This window comes from Pseudochaenichthys georgianus, chromosome 3 (assembly GCF_902827115.2).
Source record: "Pseudochaenichthys georgianus chromosome 3, fPseGeo1.2, whole genome shotgun sequence".
In the NCBI taxonomy this organism is placed as follows: domain Eukaryota; kingdom Metazoa; phylum Chordata; class Actinopteri; order Perciformes; family Channichthyidae; genus Pseudochaenichthys; species Pseudochaenichthys georgianus.
Window position 1 is genome coordinate 38,319,975 of NC_047505.1, and position 17,980 is coordinate 38,337,954.

A 17,980-nucleotide genomic window follows, 5' to 3' on the forward strand; every position below is an offset into this window, starting at 1 on the left:
GGTGGCCCATGTAATCCATTCATGGTTAGTACTCAATTTCTTATTTATTACATTTTGCTTATTTGTCATAAATGATTTGAATGGTCAAGATTATTAATCTTAAAGACAAAAAGCATATATACAGTATGAAATTAACAGCATAGTGTTTCCTAGATTACACTACCACTGATTTGGTCTTTGAAACGCCAAACAATTCCTGTCCTAGATTACTCATTATTTTGATCGACATCACTTTTACCACTTAGAATAATGATTAAATTGCAGTCGAAAAGAATAATAATAATAGAGAACATATCATTTTAAACCATATGTAACAGATGTTTTGCCCAACATATGCACAAATGACAACAATAAAATACTTCCTTCCTGTCATGATTTTTTCCCCAGGCAGCTTGTTGTTGATTTCCACCAATCAGAACGTCCCTTTACCCCTCCTCAGCCAATGGGAGGCCAGGACGTGTGTGACGCATCAGTGGGTATGATCCAGCAGGATTCGGAAGCGTTATCGAACAATATAACAAAGTTTTAAGGTAAGTTTGTTTCTAAATTTTTAACATGCTTTACTTTACAGTAAATCTAAAAGATGATACATTAGAAACTATACATGCCTGACCCCGTGTCCTGTGGCCGTAAAGTGAACACGAAAGCAGCTTGTTAGGTCGCACCGTGGTTGAGGTTTTACGGCAGTTGTGTCTACTGTACGTGAGGTCCACAAACACGAACTTCTTTCATGTTTTTAACTTTTACACACACCTTTTGAGACTTTAAAACGGACCTTTCATGACTACGGTGGGTTAAATCCAGCTCTTAGGCTGCATCATAATTCTTCATAATAACAAAGATGTAGACGTTTTTAGCAAAGCTTGACATGAAATTCACGTACAAAATATGCATGCAAAACTGGGGGACAATACTATGTCCAGAAAATATAATTCAGCATTAATTGGATTGGTTATTGATACGGAGCCATCCTTAGGCTTTAGTCAAATGTATCCTACATGTACTCAAGTTGGCTACTGTAGCTTAGTGTCATTTTGAGGTACTTTTTAATATTTCTATTTGCTGCTACTTTCTATCTCTACCCACTACATCTTAGTGGGAAATATTGTATTTGTTGCTCCATTACATTTATTTGTCAGCTGTACTGCCGTACTACTTAATAATAAACATGTAGTTAATTATTAATATGAAAGACAAATCAATTAATAGATTATGATTAAACTATTCAGCAGTATATGAAGTAATTCAAATGAGCTCCATCAGCTGCAACACAAAAGTGATGAACACTTGAACTTAATATATATATTATTCTGAAATTTGCCAGTCAAAATTAGTACTTTACCTTTTGTCCTTTTACTTTAGTAAACATTTGAATGCAGGACTTTCACTACTAGTACATTAAACTACACTTTGGAATTAGTCTTGTATGTTTTGTTAAATATCTGAGTACCTCTTCCCCACCATCCCTATGTTCCCAGCATCATGTGTTTTCATATACTATCTTTAAAGAAATATAAAGAGAGATGGAAATTTAAACGGCAGTTTCAATGTTCTTCTTTGCCACTGTGGAAAGGTTCTAGATGGGCAAGAGCTTTTAAAAGGAAATATTTCACTTAGAGCTGCAACAATAAAATGACTCTGATCGACAGAAAAGTAATTGCCAAGTTTTTAAATAAATGATAAACGGTTGAAGTACTGTAGCTTTTCATACAAAAAATTGTGGAAAGTGCTGTTTATGTATTGTCTTTTAATTTGTATTGTTCAATGCCATGTCTTGTTATGCTGCTGCAACACAAACATTTCCCAAATTGAGATCAATAAAGTACTATCTTATCTCTTATCTTATCTTATTAAAACACAGGCTTATTTTTCCGAGGCTGCTGAAGCAACATTTTTTCATTTATTTTTTGTTGACAAATGATCTCTGCAGCTGTATCACCTAAACAAGTTATATAGGGTCTTTGCTATAATTCATCTTTGTGTTTACCTTCTCTGTTAATTTGCAATTTCCAAAATGGATGCTTCCTTTCTCTGTTTGTTTTGTCGAATACTGTTAGAGAGCATCTAAATGTGGCAAGTATTGACATGCTAATTATCTAACCAATAAGTATTTCTTTGACAATCTGTATCCCTGTGAGTAGGGATTCAACACAGATTTGATTATTATAAACATTTATTTAAAGTATACATCAAGCTTAGTGCTGTAATCCTCAGAAGACCTTTTTCCAACTTTAACCTAATCATATGAATGTAAGTGTTCACATTACAGAGCAACTCTTTTCTATGATGAGAGTTGTTTTTGTGAGGGTTGAACATGTTACTATCTATCCTGATGTGGAAAATGCTACAGGGCGCCTGATTTAAACTGGCACTGTTTCTTGGTCGGGAAGGATCATTGTCACTGAACTATCTCTTTATTGTAATGAAATATCTAATGTGTGTAAGGATAGTCTGCGTGTGTGGTTCTGAAACAAATATGTAGGAAATGATATACAGCATATTGTAGAACAGCAGATGAAACGGTCCTGCCTTTTCATTCATCTGCATTTTTTTAAACAAGATTTACAAGTACCGTGCAGTGATGCAATACAATAACACTATTTTGACATTTCATTCAAAACAGTGTTTAAATCCTCTGAATAAGGAAGGCATCCGATGCTCGGGCAGAAATCATGCAGTCAAACCGAAAGCTCCTGGTTTTTTCAGGGCCTTATTTATATTTACATTGAATACACATGCGGGCAAGAAGTGTAATCAATAATATATTGTTTTACCATTACAAATATATTGTTACATGTCAATCAAAGAAGGGAGCATACCAATTAGGGATGGGAACGATTATTAGAATATTCAAAATGATTCAGATATATGAGAATATGAGTTATGAATATCTTTATTGTAATCTTTTTTTTTTTTGGAGGGGTGCCTAAGTTGATTACATATGATCAAATGGAATAATTCCTTCACAGCGGGCAGAGCTCCAGGTGCGGATCTCTCTCTCGCGTCCGGTTATACTTCACTCGCGCTTATGTCCAAATCCATCAGATCTAGCTAGTTCTAGCCAATGATATGGCTGCTGCCCCTTCCTACACGCAGATCACACAGACTCAAACCTCATCTTATGCCCAAATTCCAGCTGAGAGGGTCTTCTCTACGGTTGGCCTGATTGTGAATTGTCTCTGCACCGCCTCTCCCCTGAGCATGGAGACATGCTCATAATGTTAAACAAGAATGAGTATTGAATGCATTCTGTGCATAGGCCCTGTTATAGGTTGTTGATCTCTGTTGTAATAGGGTTACGTTACCCTAACCTGTTATGCTGTTCGTGTATGATCCCTCCTTAACTTAAAAACCAAGTTATGTTTTAAGCATGAAAGCTGTAGGCCTGTAGCTGTCAACTGTTCAAACTGTGATCACCAGTTCAATACATTTGACAAATTCGACTTGGTTTCTATACTTATTTGAACATGTGTTTATTTATTTTTCAAAATACTTTTTTTGTTTGTAAAAATGTTCCCACATTATTATTTTTTTATAGAGTACATTTCAGTTAATCGGTTAACCGTTTCTTTGAGGGTCGAATATTCGAATATACATTAGCTTTCAAATTCCCATCCCTAATACCAATCCATAGTCTTTTATATTCATCAGTCAGTCTTTAGGCATTTTAAGTAAGTCATCCATTACTTCCATCTACCATCAGAAACCTTTCCTTTCACTATGAGACGTTTTGGGGACTTTACTGTTTCATATCATTGTTAATTTATTGTTTTAAAGTGTCTGACTGTTAGTCAGAAGCAAAGCAATTTGAACATTGGGATCTGGGAAATTACAATGAGCATTTTTCTACATATTTATAGAATAAATGATTTATCTTAAAGATAATCTTGAGATCTGCAGGTCAATTAGCTTCAGCTTTAAAGCCTCCAAGACACCAAAACATAACAGACCCAAACAAGTATCATCGATATTTATTTCCCCTAAAAGTCAGCCGAGATGTCCAGGGAATACTAGAGGTTGGCTTTTGGCTGCAAAAAGCCAAATGATGTATTTTAAGCTCCTGATGATCACTTAATCCTCATACAGCTGCACAGTACACTTCCTGAGAACTGGGAGATAGGATCGCTCATAATTACATACTGGCTAAGTTGTGGAGATTCCTGTGGACCCAGCAGCCAAGCATACTGTGTATTAGTGGAGTATGAGGACACATAATCCAGCTCAGAGGATGCTCTTTCCACCCTCTGCCGGGAGACAACACCAAGAGGGAGCCACAGTGGTTCATTTAGAGTACAGGAGCGAGGGGCTGCGCTGGGGGAGGGGAGGACTGAGATTAAACATGTTTTTATGTAATGAGGGTTTCAAAAGGAGGCTGGGGTAAAAAAGGTCGAAGTGGAGTGGGGCCACAATAAGCAGTGCGACCACTGAGACTGAGTGGGTTTAACTCCAGGAGGAAAGATATTCCTGTCTCTCTTAGAGCGGTGCTTCGCTCTTCACTGTGACGGTATCATTTGCCTCATGTGAAAGGAGAAGTATATTAAGCATTTCCTAATGCCTTAAATGTATATCATCTGATAGGAATGATGTCGAGACAATATACATTTGTTTATCACCACAATTTGTTTTAATTTAATCGTTTAGTTATGCATATTATAAAGTTAAAACAAATCAAAATCACAATGCACTGATGCAGGGATACCACTAACCACGATTCAATTTACAATAATACAAAATAGCATATTTCCACATTCAAGGCACTGAAGTCAAAAACATGGTTTCTTCATGCATGGTCAAATTTAAATGTGTGCTTGGAGAAAGATAGAGATCATCCAAACCATTTTTTTAAATGAATACATCTTTATTCTGAAGGTTATTACAGAGGGCGGTTGATCATACATCATTCATAGTAGGTTTATATCATGTGTTACACCTACAAACATGGAGATCAATTATTATTTGAATGCCAATTGACAGTGCAAAATGACAACAATCCTTTCGACCTAGCCTTATCTAAGGTTTCGATTTCTTACTGTAGGATAATGCCTTGTTTGCATATGAATACATATCATTTAATAACTCTTTAATTAAAAAAGTGATTGTGTAACGTAAATCGCCATCTAGGGGAGTTTCATAGTGATATATTATTAAAAAGTTTTCCCCTGGAGTTTCTCGCTTTAAGAATCTGAATCGTTAATCTTTGCTTGAAAATGACATAAAGCGTGTACTCTAACATATTAAAACCACTCTATCTGATTCTTTCAAAACTCAATATAATTGCATATTAAAATGTAATACTTAGTTTTGTTCTACAAAAAAAAGACTAGCTGTCACACAACTGTAAAAATATTGAATGTAATCATGAATATTGTGAATTGCTACCTCTCTAATCCCTAGTCAGTGGTGACCTTAGCAGGGTTTAGTTTTATTCAGGTCTTATGATATCATCATATGAAATGGTTTTTGTATAATGAAACAATAGCCCGTTCTCAACCATCTGTAAAGGGAACATCACAATCTGAAGTCAAATCTCTTCATCCGTTACATACTTTTTTTAAATCGCTTAAATTCACTTAAAATTGTTTTTATAGGAAATCTCTGTTAACTCTTGATGTTGTTTCTTCTTCCTCCTACCTTTTGTTCTTATTATCATTATTCATATTGGGAGGTTGAAACCCTCTTTAATGGTCACACATGCAGAGCACACAGCACACTCAGTGAAATGTGTTCTCTGCTTTTAACCCATCCAGGAGTCTCGTACTAGGAGCAGTGGGCAGCTATTGTACAGCGCCCGGGGAGTGAGGGGGGAAGGGGGATGTCCGGTGCCTTGCTCAACGGCACCACGGCAGGGCAGGAGGTGAACTGGGACATCTCCAAGTAGCAGTCCACACTCCATATTTAGGTCTGGTCGGGGACTTGAACCGGCGACCCTACGGCTCCCAGTCCAAGCCCCTACTGACTGAGACACTGCCTGACTTATTATTATTGTTCAACAGTCATACGGATGTAGCAAATCTTCACAGAGAAAGAAAATACTTTGTCTAGTTCACAGACATCATGATCGATATTAAAATAGAAATAAAAAAAAAGACATTTTCACATAATCACTAATACACCGTGAAGGATAAATAGTAATGGAGGATAATATTTCATGGGGATAAAGAGCACGTTGGTTTCTCTCTGAAAGCCCTGAAACATGCACCTGGCGATCTGAAAGGTGCTAACGGCTTAAGAATGAATTACAGCATTGATTAACACGCTGATTACTTTTTAGATTACTTTTTTTTTTTACTTTTTGTTCTACAAAATGTCAGAAAAAAACAATGAAATGTCATCCAAGTTTTTCCAAGTCCAAGGCGATGTATTTAAAGTTCTTGTTTTGTCAGTCCAAAGATATAAACTTTAGTGTTCTATAATACTTAAGAGGCTGAACAAAGCATTTCATAGATGTTCTCTCATGAAAGATATTCAGGATCTTTTGATGTTGTTTACTCATCATTGTGTGTGTGTGTGTGTGTGTGTGTGTGTGTGTGTGTGTGTGTGTGTGTGTGTGTGTGTGTGTGTGTGTGTGTGTGTGTGTGTGTGTGTGTGTGTGTGTGTGTGTGTGTGTGTGTGTGTGTGTGTGTGTGTGTGTGTGTGTGTGTGTGTGTGTGTGTGTGTGTGTGTGTGTGTGTGTGTGTGTGTGTGTGTGTGTGTGTGTGTGTGTGTGTGTGTGTGTGTGTGTGTGTGTGTGTGTGTGTGTGTGTGTGTGTGTGTGTGTGTGTGTGTGTGTGTGTGTGTGTGTGTGTGTGTGTGTGTGTGTGTGTTCAGAGGATGGCAGACCAGACTGGGCACCCTGGGCAGTGGACAGGATGTGCAGTCATCTTTCTGCAGTCGCTCTGCCCCGCTGTGGACCTGCTCTCTCTCTACAAGGACCGAGAGCAGGGGAAGTTCATCGTCTTCAAAGTCATCAAGCTGACACTCACAGGTGAGCGCTACAGTGGAGAGGGTGGATTAGGCAGGTCAGTATAACAGCTAAGGTGGGTCAATACAGGAACTTACAGTTGTTTCATGCACTGCTATATATTGAGAGTTTGGGCTATTTTGATTCCATAACATACACTTTTTTAGTGGAAAAGTTCCTCCAAAACACACATTAAGCTGTTTGTTTTGATACACTTTTATCCATTTGTGTCTGTAGATTTATATTAGATCAACCACAAGTTAGCATTAGATGATGCCTCATTTGCATATTTATACCTAAAGTTTCAGACATGTAAAAAAAGCAATAATTATATTAAGTGTAAACAATCAACAAGGGAAACTTCATAGAAATATGTTCACCACATTCTCCTGTAGTATCTGATCAAATGTAGGGAAATTACAAAACATATCTTGATTGCCGTTTCTCAAAATGAGTTCCTTTCATACTCAGAGCCAGAAAGCTCATTTTTTTGCAGCTTTTACTTGAACCAAACCAAACAGTTGTATTTACATTGAGCTTTATCCAATGTCCAGAAGTCTTTTCCAGAAATGTTCGCAAACTAGCACATATTTAGCAAGTTGATGCGCATTTCCATAATATACCTTATCTTTTCCTACTATAGTCTCATGGTGATTTATAGTATTTACATTTTCCTGTAATGTCTGCCCTAAAACACTACATTTTCTTGGATATCACATTCTAATAATCAGTATTTCCTGTGTTCAGATTCAGCTGGAGGTGTGGGAGGTTATGAGATACTGAAGGTCCATGAGGCCGACCCCTTCCTCGGGGTGGAGGTGAAGTTCGAGGATGCGGCCGCCTGTCAGCAGTTCCTGGAGAGCTACAGCTCCGGGGCGGTACGTGAGTCGCTCTGTCAGCACGCCGGCCGGCTGCTGGCCCTCACTCAGGAGATCACCGTGGAGACGCAGCTGAAGGCCAGCACACACATCCTGGACCTGTGCCTGGACAAGCTGGAGCTGTGCCTGCAGCACATCCACCTGTCAAAGGTAGCAACCCACGGTTCTGTTTGTCTCTGGTGACGTAATATGGCGCTCTGCTGCAACAATTAGATGATGAGTTGAAGTCGATCTTCATGTAGAGTCCCAAAAGGCAGTTTTGAGCCTCTCAAATATGGAGATGTATTGCTCCTTCCTTTATTATATCATTTTAAAATGAAAATATTTGTACAAAGCATTTAAAGACAACCCCCTTTGACATTGAGAAACTGAGATAGACCTTCTTTTCTGACATTTTATAGATCACGAGTCAATTTTTCTGACATTTTATAGATCAACCAATAATGGATAGAAAATAATACTACCTTCAGCGCTAATGCTCAGTATACAAATAAATAAAGTAGTTGCTGGTTAGTCGTGTTTATCAGACCGAGTTGCCTTTTCATCTAACTTTATTTATTCAGAATTGTGTACATGTCGGATAAATAATTTTTTTAAATGTTCTTTCTTTGGTCAAGTCAATCATTCGTGAGCGACACATGTCAGCTTTATATGCTTACCAAATCTTATTAAAAAATATATTTGTAGTACACGTTACTCACCAGGTAACCCCTTTGACAGATAACGACTATTCTTTGTGTTTGACCTTACCCTTGTTAAGGTTTTGAAGATACCTATTCCCCTAAATTCCTACCCGCTCTCTATATTTGTAAACACCCTCTGCAAACCGTTTTACATATATTATTTGAAAGCATATCAATAGTAAAAGGTACATCGGTCGGTTGGTAAATCAGATGTATTTACAGTTCATATAGCTCTTGATACTGGTTGATAATTGGCTTGGCGTGTTTAAATCGACACGTAAGTAATAAATGCAACTACAAAGTTTGGTGGGGTTACATTTAAATCTTGCCACATGTTGTGTATTATTTCTGGATTATAAAGTTTCATGAAAGAGACGTATGGCGTGAGGCAGAGAACAACAGAGGAGTTGGCAGGCTGTACACTCACTCATATAAAGTATGTGTTGCGCTCAGAGAGTTCATCTAAACGTTCTCATCCCTTTTATCCACTTAAAGTGACCTTTGTCATTTTGCTGCAGCCGGAGCGCCTGCGCGACGAGGAGATCGAGCACCTGGAGCAGCTGCTGCAGTCCCAGGCCCTCGGCCCCATCGCACAGGACGAGGGGCCCGTTCCCAGCAACTGCTTCAAATTTCAGAGCAAAGTGTTCGGTGAGTCTTTTGTTTGTCTGCTAACCCTAACCCTCTGCCTCAAAGAGGTCATGATAAACACCAGGGCTTTCACACTCAATGATTATCGTGGCCAAAATAATTCATCATGAAGATTTTGTCACTCTATCTGTAGAAATAAAAACCAGCAATCACATTTATTTTAAACTTAAATGTGCCATATTGTCTCTGTTTTTGGCAAGTGAATTAGACTCAAAATACGAGTGTAAGTATAGAGTCAGTAAGGCTAACTAAATAAAATCGTGCAAAAATAAATAACATTTCAATTGCAACAAAATAAAGGTGATATCTGTGCTGGAAATATTATTTATCTAGTCTTACGCTATAATTAAAACATATATATATATATCTTGGTTATCGCAACAACCGTAGTAGAGATGAAAAGATTATTTATATCAGCTATTATGGAAGCATAATGCATCCCCTGAATGAACAAGATTATTATCTCAGAATACTGGAAAAAGTTTTCATGGTAAAAAAGATCTGCTTTGTTTTTCTGAATGAGCCTCTTTCTGAAATCGGGAAAAAAAGATTCCGAGCTCAAATTCCTGGAAAAAAACATGTCATGCCTGTTTAGTTGAATCCAGTTTTATTTTGGTTTAGGAGAATGGGAGACAGATTTATATATAGTATACTTATTTGTATTATATTGACCCAGTACTTCACAAAGTGCTGTTAGAGGCCTTTTAGCAGCTGCCACCAAACTCCACACAGGTAAAAGCTTAAAAACATTCAAATGGTCTCAGGATTCTTAAATAATAAGTACACATTTTTCTTCCTCAAGTGAATGCATAATGCTAAAGAGACTTTGTTCTCTGTGAATGGTTCCCTTTTAATATCAGGGTCACCAGCAGCACACGGTTCATTGTCATGGTGAAGAAATCATGCGGGCATTTTAAATCACCGACCGTACGATGCACATGAATTTAAATCATTTCTATAGCATACCATAAATTCTACTAGTCATTGATTTCTTATTTTCCATGCAGCCATTTGTTTCAGTCCATTCAACAACCGGTTAAAGGGAATGGAGGCGTATGGTGCAGTGGGTTGTGCGTAGGTGTTCGGATCAGGGGGTCACAGGTTGAAACCATAGACTGGTTGAAACCCCACTGCAGTCAGCATGTCGTTGTGTCCCTGAGACACTTCACCCCAAATTGCTCCTGTGGGGATTGCCCACAGTATTGAGTGTGTAAGTCGCTTTGGATAAAAGCGTCTAACATGTAAGGTAATGTAATGAATATAATAAACCTGCTTGTGATGTATAATCCATGAGAGTGTAGATATTTCTTACAAAGACTGAGTCACTGCTGCATCGAACAGTCTGTGGTTTGAATTGTCTATAGACTTGTCTGTGTGTTCATGCTTCAGCAGCTGAGACGTGTTGGGTTGCAGTCAGAGAGTGAATGTTATCTTTACATCGAACACAGACAGCATGAAGTCAGTCTCTCTAATCCAACCTTTTATAAACTGACGCTCAGTCCATGGGAGGAGATTAGTGCCAGCAGATAATGCATTTGAATCACATTGATATGAAATTGTCGACCTCATATTGAACTGTTAAATTAACGTTAACTGATGAGACACTTCAGTGTCTTGAAAGTTAATTTGATTTTCTAGTTAAGTTAATTAAAGGTTTGATTCCAGTTGATGTAAATGTGAATTCAGCGCTCTGTGCATCGGGGACTCCCTGAGTGCCTCCACCAGCACGGGATGACCCCGTTTAGTAGACTGAATAATGACAATGGATTTCATAGTGGATAAAAGACATTTGAAAGAAAAGATTATTTTGAACTAATTGATGAATTTATTTCTTTGCTAGATGTTCAAATGTATGCAGTTGAGATGCTTTTCTAGTAGTGTTTAGTAAATGCTGGTATATGAAAGCAACATACATTCTTTAAGCTTTAAGTATCAAGCTGTGAAACTCGCTCAGTGTTGTGAGTAAAATTGGGAGAATATTAAACCTCAGAGGGATGCTGAAACAAAAACAGAGCTGCTCCCATGAACATGTTCTCCTGGGATTTTTAACTTATGTTAGATGTTTTTAATGAGGAAACATGCTACCACTGATATTTACAGACAGTAAAAGCTGAAACAAATGATGGTTCGGTATTCATGCGGACACATTTAGATAAAAATGACTTTGAGTAATGTGAAAGGTGTTTCTTGTAGTAATTAAAGTAAGAAGTTACTAAGTTAAAATTACAAAAACATTATTATCATCTGAACGTATCAAGAGTACACACACACACACACACACACACACACACACACACACACACACACACACACACACACACACACACACACACACACACACACACACACACACACACACACACACACACACACACACACACACACACACACACACACACACACACACACACACACACACACGCAGTATACAGTGTTGTATAATGATACATTTAATATTATTTCGCTTTTATTACTTACACATACATATAAGAAAATGTAATCATGTAGTCAGTCAATGGTTAGACAATTTCAAATACTTTGTATACTATAGATAGATAGACACAGACAGACACAGACAGGCAGGCAGGCACTTTATTGATCCCAAATTGGGAAATTCTTGTTACAGGAGCAACAATGTATTTTATTCATAGGTATAGACATAATACAATAAAAAAATAAACAGCACATTTTTAAATATAAACATATCTGCAGTAGAAAAACATATATCACAAATAATACACAATATAAAATAGAAATATCAATTAATACTCCAGTGATATGCGAATTGTTCATGGTTATGAGTGCTAAAAGCATGTAAACAGTGACTCATAACTATTTGTGTCAAATAAATAGGTTGTGCAGTGGAGTAAACAGTATAAAACATACAGTAGCAGAATTAAGTTAAGAGTTAAAAGACAGTGAATAATTCATTTACTTTGGACAGGCAACACACACGACCCTACTTGCCAACCCTCCCGATTTTCGCGGGAGACTCCCGATTTCATTGCCCTCTCCCGGTTTTCTCCCGGGGTCATATTTCTCCCGCATTTCTCCCGATTTATGACACAATCAGATTTACTCAGGACTGTTTCCACTCGGACTTTAATACAGCTAAACCATTGTTTGGTTTCCATGGTAGCGCGTCTCTTTAGCAGCGTCTGAGAGGGTGAGGAAGATAGTCACAAGAATCGACAACTCTACCCTCTGCTCACTCCTTTCCTGTCAAATACAGGTTCAGCCACCACACATGCTCCATCAAGGTTTGTTGCTACAGGCCGCAAGGCATTGCACTTAGAACTACAATAAGCATGCTAATGTTAATCTAATACAGCTCCGGCGATCCACTAGCACCCCCCCTCTATTTTGGGCAAGTGAATTAGACTCAAAATACGAGTGTAAGTATAGAGTCAGTAAGGCTAACCGGCGGTGGTTTTGAAATGCTCCCGATTTCTGAGGTCTCAAGGTTGGCAAGTATGCACACGCCTCCAAATGAATGCTACCTTTAAAAAAAAACGAATTGGAATGGGATAGAATTTGTTGGTGATATATGTTTTGTCAATCAATCAATCAATCAATGTTTATTTATATAGCCCAATATCACAAATGTTACATTTGTCTCAGTGGTCTTGACAGTGTGTACAGAATATCAGTATGACAATACGACACCCTCTGTCCTTAGACCCTCACATCGTACAAGGAAAAACTTCCGGAGAAAACCCACAGTTTAAAGGAAAAAATGGGAGAAACCTCAGGGAGAGCAACAGAGGAGGGATCCCTCTCCCAGGACGGACATAGATGCCGTGTGTACATTGAAAAGATAATACATTTGCAACATAGGTAGTCCAAATGTTTGGACATGCATGTGTGTATAATAGGAAGATGAATCCACGAGGATATCCATCCAGGACCTATGATCCAGGACCACAGCCACGACTCGCGATCCAGGGCTTGCGATGCAGGACACAGGACCGCAGGATCATCCATGACTCCGGATCCCAGCGTATATAGACACCAAAAAGAAAGACATTTGGGGAAGCTGGGTTAATCGGAACATGAGAGTACACAGGTATAGACAGAGAGAAGGAAGAAGTAAGATGTCCCCCGACAAACTAAGCCTATATCAGCAAAACTAGGGGCTGAATCTAATCAGCCCTAACTATAAGCTTTATCAAAAAGGAAGGTCTTAAGCACACTCTTAAAAACGGATAGGGTGTCTGCTGCCCGAACACAAACTGGAAGCTGATTCCACAAATGTGGAGCTTGATAAGAAAAGGCTCTGGCTCCCATTGTACTTTTAGAGATTCTAGGAACAACCAACAACCCTGCATTCTTGGAACGCAATGCCCTAGTAGGACAATAGGGTATAATGAGTTCTTTAAGGTAAGATGGCGCCTGCCCATTAAGGGCTTTGTAGGCGAGAAGAAGAATTTTAAATTCTATCCTGTGTTCTATAGGGAGCCAGTGTAAGGCAGCCAGAACAGGAGTAATGTGGTCCCTTTTCCTAACTCTGGTTAGTACACGAGCTGCAGCATGCATTTTTGAATCAGCTGAAGCGACTTGACTGACTTCTTGGTACACCCTGATAATAAGGAGTTACAATAATCCAGCCTAGAAGTAACAAATGCATGGACTAGTTTCTCTGCATCGTTTTGAGGCAAGATAAGCCTGATTTTTGCAATGTTACGTAGATGGAAGTAGGCGGTCCTTGAAATTGATTTTTGTGGGCGTTAAAGGATAAATCCTGATCAAATATAACACCAAGATTCCTTACAGTCTCACTGGAGGCCAAATGAATGCCATCCATAGTTAGTATATGTTTAGATAATTTGTTTCGTAGATTCTTCGGGTAGTACAATAACTTCAGTTTTGGTCGTGTTTAACATCAAAAAGTTTAAGGTCATCCACGTTTTTAAGTCCTTGAGGCAGTCTTGAATTTTATTTAGATGATTAATTTCATCAGGCTTGATTGATAAATATAGTTGAGTGTCATCCGCATAACAATGAACATTTACAGAATGATTCCTTATAATATTGCCTAACGGAAGCATATATAATGTGAACAAAATAGGTCTGAGCACTGAGCCCTGTGGCACTCCATGGCTAACTTTGGTTTGCGTGGAAGATTCATCGTTGACGCGTACAAACTGAGAGCGTTCAGATAGATAGGACCTAAACCAGCCTAAAGCAGTTCCCTGTATGCCAACTAAGTGCTCTAGTCTTTGCAATAAGATATCATGGTCGATAGTATCAAATGCATCACTGAGATCGAGCAAAACAAGAATAGAGACAAGTCCCTTGTCAGAGGCTATTAGAATGTCATTTGTGACTTTAACCAGAGCTGTCTCTGTGCTATGATGTGTTCTAAAGCCAGACTGAAAATCTTCAAATAAATCATAGTTTTTTAAGTAATCACACAACTGTTTTGCGACCGCTTTCTCAAGAATCTTTGAGAGGAACGGAAGATTGGAAATAGGTCTATAGTTGGCTAAAACCTCTGGATTGAGGATGTGCTTTTTAAGAAGCGGTTTTATCACTGCTACTTTGAATGATTGTGGAACATAGCCTGATAATAAATACATATTCATAATATTTAATAAAGAAGTGCTAATTAATGGAAGAACTTCCTTCAACAGCTTAGTTGGAATTGGGTCTAACATGCACGTCAATGGTTTAGAAGAGAGAATCATTGAATCATAGTAGAACTTACGTTTCCGGGAGCTGTTGATAACACTATACTGGTCAAAGGCAAGAGGTCATTAATTTTGTTTCTAAGAGTAACAATTTTATCGTTAAAAAGCACATACAATCATTACTACTGAGTGCTATGGGAATAGAAGGCTCAATGGAGCTGTGGCTCTCTGTCAGCCTGGCTACAGTGCTGAAAATAAATCTTGCATTATTCTTATTCTCATCTATTAATGAAGAGTAGTAGGCTGCTCTCGCTTTACGCAGTGCTTTCTTATATTCATTGAGAGTAATATGCCAAATTAAACGAGATTCTTCAAGTTTAGTGGAACGCCATATCCTTTCAAGTTAACAATTTGTATCCCTCTACAAGTGTCAAAAAACCCCAGACAAAAAAAACCCAGACAACCAACACCAGTTTAATGCCTCAAAGCCAGATACCTAGCAACAGCTCCTAATGACAACAGAATGGATAATGTAATGTCCTGTTAGGTTAAAGGGCAAGTCTGTGCATTGTTTTCCAGATATGTTTACTGACACATGCATATGCTTGCAAACCAAAAGTCGATGTAATGAGTATAATGACAATAAAGCGCTGTTTAAAGTAATGTCTCTGACTTTATCTTTGACCCGTCAGAGGACAGGATGCTGACGGCGGCAGATGTTCAGAGCTTTTCTAACGGAGTGGGCCGCCACTGGAAGCTGGTGGGGCGAGCGCTGGGGAAGAGCTGCCGGGCGCTGAAGAGTCCCGCCATCGACAACCTGGCCTACGAGTACGAGAGAGAAGGGCTGTATGAGCAAGCCTATCAGCTGCTCAGCCGCTTCATCCAGGCGGAGGGGAGAGCGGCCAAGCTCAGCCAGCTGGTCCGAGCACTGGAGGACTGCAAACTCACCAGCCTGGCTGAAAATATTCTGGACATTCAGCCACGAGAGTAACTCCGTGTGCTGCAGTTACAAGTCGAGAAAACTGAGGGGTGACAGGTCCTCTCTGCACGAGGAGGCGCTGAATCTGCTTTGATATACAGTGTGTTTGTTCTTGACTGACTGCCTGTCATTCAGTCATTCCCGTGTGTGTGTGTGTGTGTGTGTGTGTGTGTGTGTGTGTGTGTGTGTGTGTGTGTGTGTGTGTGTGTGTGTGTGTGTGTGTGTGTGTGTGTGTGTGTGTGTGTGTGTGTGTGTGTGTGTGTGTGTGTGTGTGTGTGTGTGTGTGTGTGTGTGTGTGTGTGTGTGGGGGGGGGGGGGGGGGGGGGGGGGGGGGTGTGGGTGTGTGTTTCAGACAGGATACCAACACCTCTGTGAGAATTTATCCAAATCTTTATTTGCTTTTTCAATAATTCGTTTTTTTTAATTTAGACTAAATGATCTGTCATCACTGTTTAAATGTACTTTGCTGTCATGAGTTTAATGCACTGTTCCAAACTCTTTTTTTCTGCTTTAAAGTCAATTTACAGAGGAAACAATCCAAAACTGAAGGTTGGTGATTTTTTTTCTAGAAAATGGGTGCGTACAAATTAAATGGTTGTAAAAAAAAAAACTTTTAAAATAATGGTCATGTTTCTGTTTGATGCATTAGTGTAATTAAAACTGAAAACATAATTTTGTCAAAATTCCCTCAGGTATAATTTAGTGTTAATCCTAACTCCCTGACACACACACACACACACACACACACACACACACACACACACACACACACACACACACACACACACACACACACACACACACACACACACACACACACACACACACACACACACACAGAAGCTCATATGATTAAACTGTGCTGATCACTTATGTTGTTGCTGAATGTGTGCTCGTGTTGTAGGAGCTTCAGGGCAGAGAGGTGGAGGTTGGTGTGTGTGTGTGTGTGTGTTTGTGTGATTATGTGTGTTTGTGTGCGTGTTGGACGTTGTATCTCAGAGGAAATTCACTGATGGATGAAGTCTCTTCAGGTTGAGCTCTTCTGCTGGTTTCTATTCAGGGTCCTCTATAAAAGCCCAACCCCCCTTTTTACTCCACTTGACCATCCATCCAGATGTGATGTGTGGATTAGAAGCTTTTATCACACACAAACACTCCTTACTGCTACATGGTACAGCCACATCCCCCAACATAGGCCGCTTTATAAGTTATGATAAACCCACACGCCTCACTGTATGTCTGCTGTTATCAGGAAGTTATGTTATCGGTAATATTCATGACATAGACGTGTTTACACACATTAGAGCTGTCAGATATCAGATTTTCACTGCACTATTATTGTGGCTAACGTCATTCATGATATTCACATCATTAAGATGTCTATAGATAGATATCTTTAACTTTGTCTATTTACCATTTGTCTCTTTTTATGTAAGGAGATCGAGTCTGTAAACAAAAAAAAGAACAACTGCACTCCCACAATTGATACGGATTATACTTAGTTTCAGTATTCGTTATAATAACCTCATCATTTAATATTAAATAATAATACTCTGAATGGAGCCATTCTTTTGATACCTATAAGATATTTTGCTGATAATACTTTGAATCTTATTTAAATATGATTTTGAATGCATGACTTTTCTTGTGATGGGATATTTGTGCCAATGATTTACTAAGTACTTTTACTCGTGTACTTTACTTAAGCTGGCCTACAGTTTGAGGAACTGGTGTGTTAAGTATTTCCATTTTATTCTGCTTTATCCTACCACTCTCCTGCATTAATTTAACATCTGTTATTTTTCAGATCAAGCTATTATAAACAAAACATATGATGATAAAATAAAATACAAAGCTATACGCAGTATCAGTTATTTTACCTTTGATACTTAAAGTTCATTCTACTGGTTGAACATACTTTAGTATTAAGTATTACTTACCCCCATTTGTTTTTACTACTACTGTAAAGCTAAATACAAATGATTCCATCAGAAGAAAAGCTCTTTTGATTTAATTACGACTAAATACGGGTAAAACATACACGTATTGGCTGTATATCCAAATGTTCTAAAACATAATTGATTTTGATGACCCAGTGGTTTTGATAAACATTGATACCATGCACGATTGACCTTTATTGAGTAAAGATTCACCTTCTATTTTTGTAGTGTATATCTTTTCTACAATAGATCATCTGACTATTTTACTATAGGCTAATAAAA

General features: G+C 38.4%; 1 protein-coding gene across 2 annotated transcripts; it reads left to right on the forward strand.

The window, feature by feature from the left end:
• The first annotated feature begins 421 nt into the window (after positions 1-421).
• Positions 422-16,294, forward strand: tradd (tnfrsf1a-associated via death domain). Of its 2 annotated transcripts, none has more exons than XM_034102939.2 (5): positions 422-530; positions 6,808-6,964; positions 7,688-7,968; positions 9,020-9,149; positions 15,472-16,294. In XM_034102939.2, the coding sequence occupies exons 2-5, from the start codon at positions 6,811-6,813 to the stop codon at positions 15,768-15,770; spliced, it is 864 nt and encodes a 287-aa protein (XP_033958830.1). In that variant the 5' UTR covers positions 422-530; positions 6,808-6,810; the 3' UTR covers positions 15,771-16,294. The 2 variants fall into 2 exon arrangements, with proteins under 2 accessions (XP_033958830.1, XP_033958838.2); XM_034102947.2 differs by lacking the exon at positions 422-530 and adding an exon at positions 5,752-5,854.
• The last annotated feature ends 1,686 nt before the right edge of the window (positions 16,295-17,980 follow it).

Excerpts from the sequence above, each read along its gene's own strand:
- tradd (XM_034102947.2), top strand. The coding sequence starts at position 5,813 with ATGTCCGGTGCCTTGCTCAACGGCACCACGGCAGGGCAGGAG. Across the intron at positions 6,965-7,687 it reads CATCAAGCTGACACTCACAG|ATTCAGCTGGAGGTGTGGGA; the intron begins GTGAGCGCTACA and ends TCCTGTGTTCAG. Across the intron at positions 7,969-9,019 it reads AGCACATCCACCTGTCAAAG|CCGGAGCGCCTGCGCGACGA; the intron begins GTAGCAACCCAC and ends ATTTTGCTGCAG.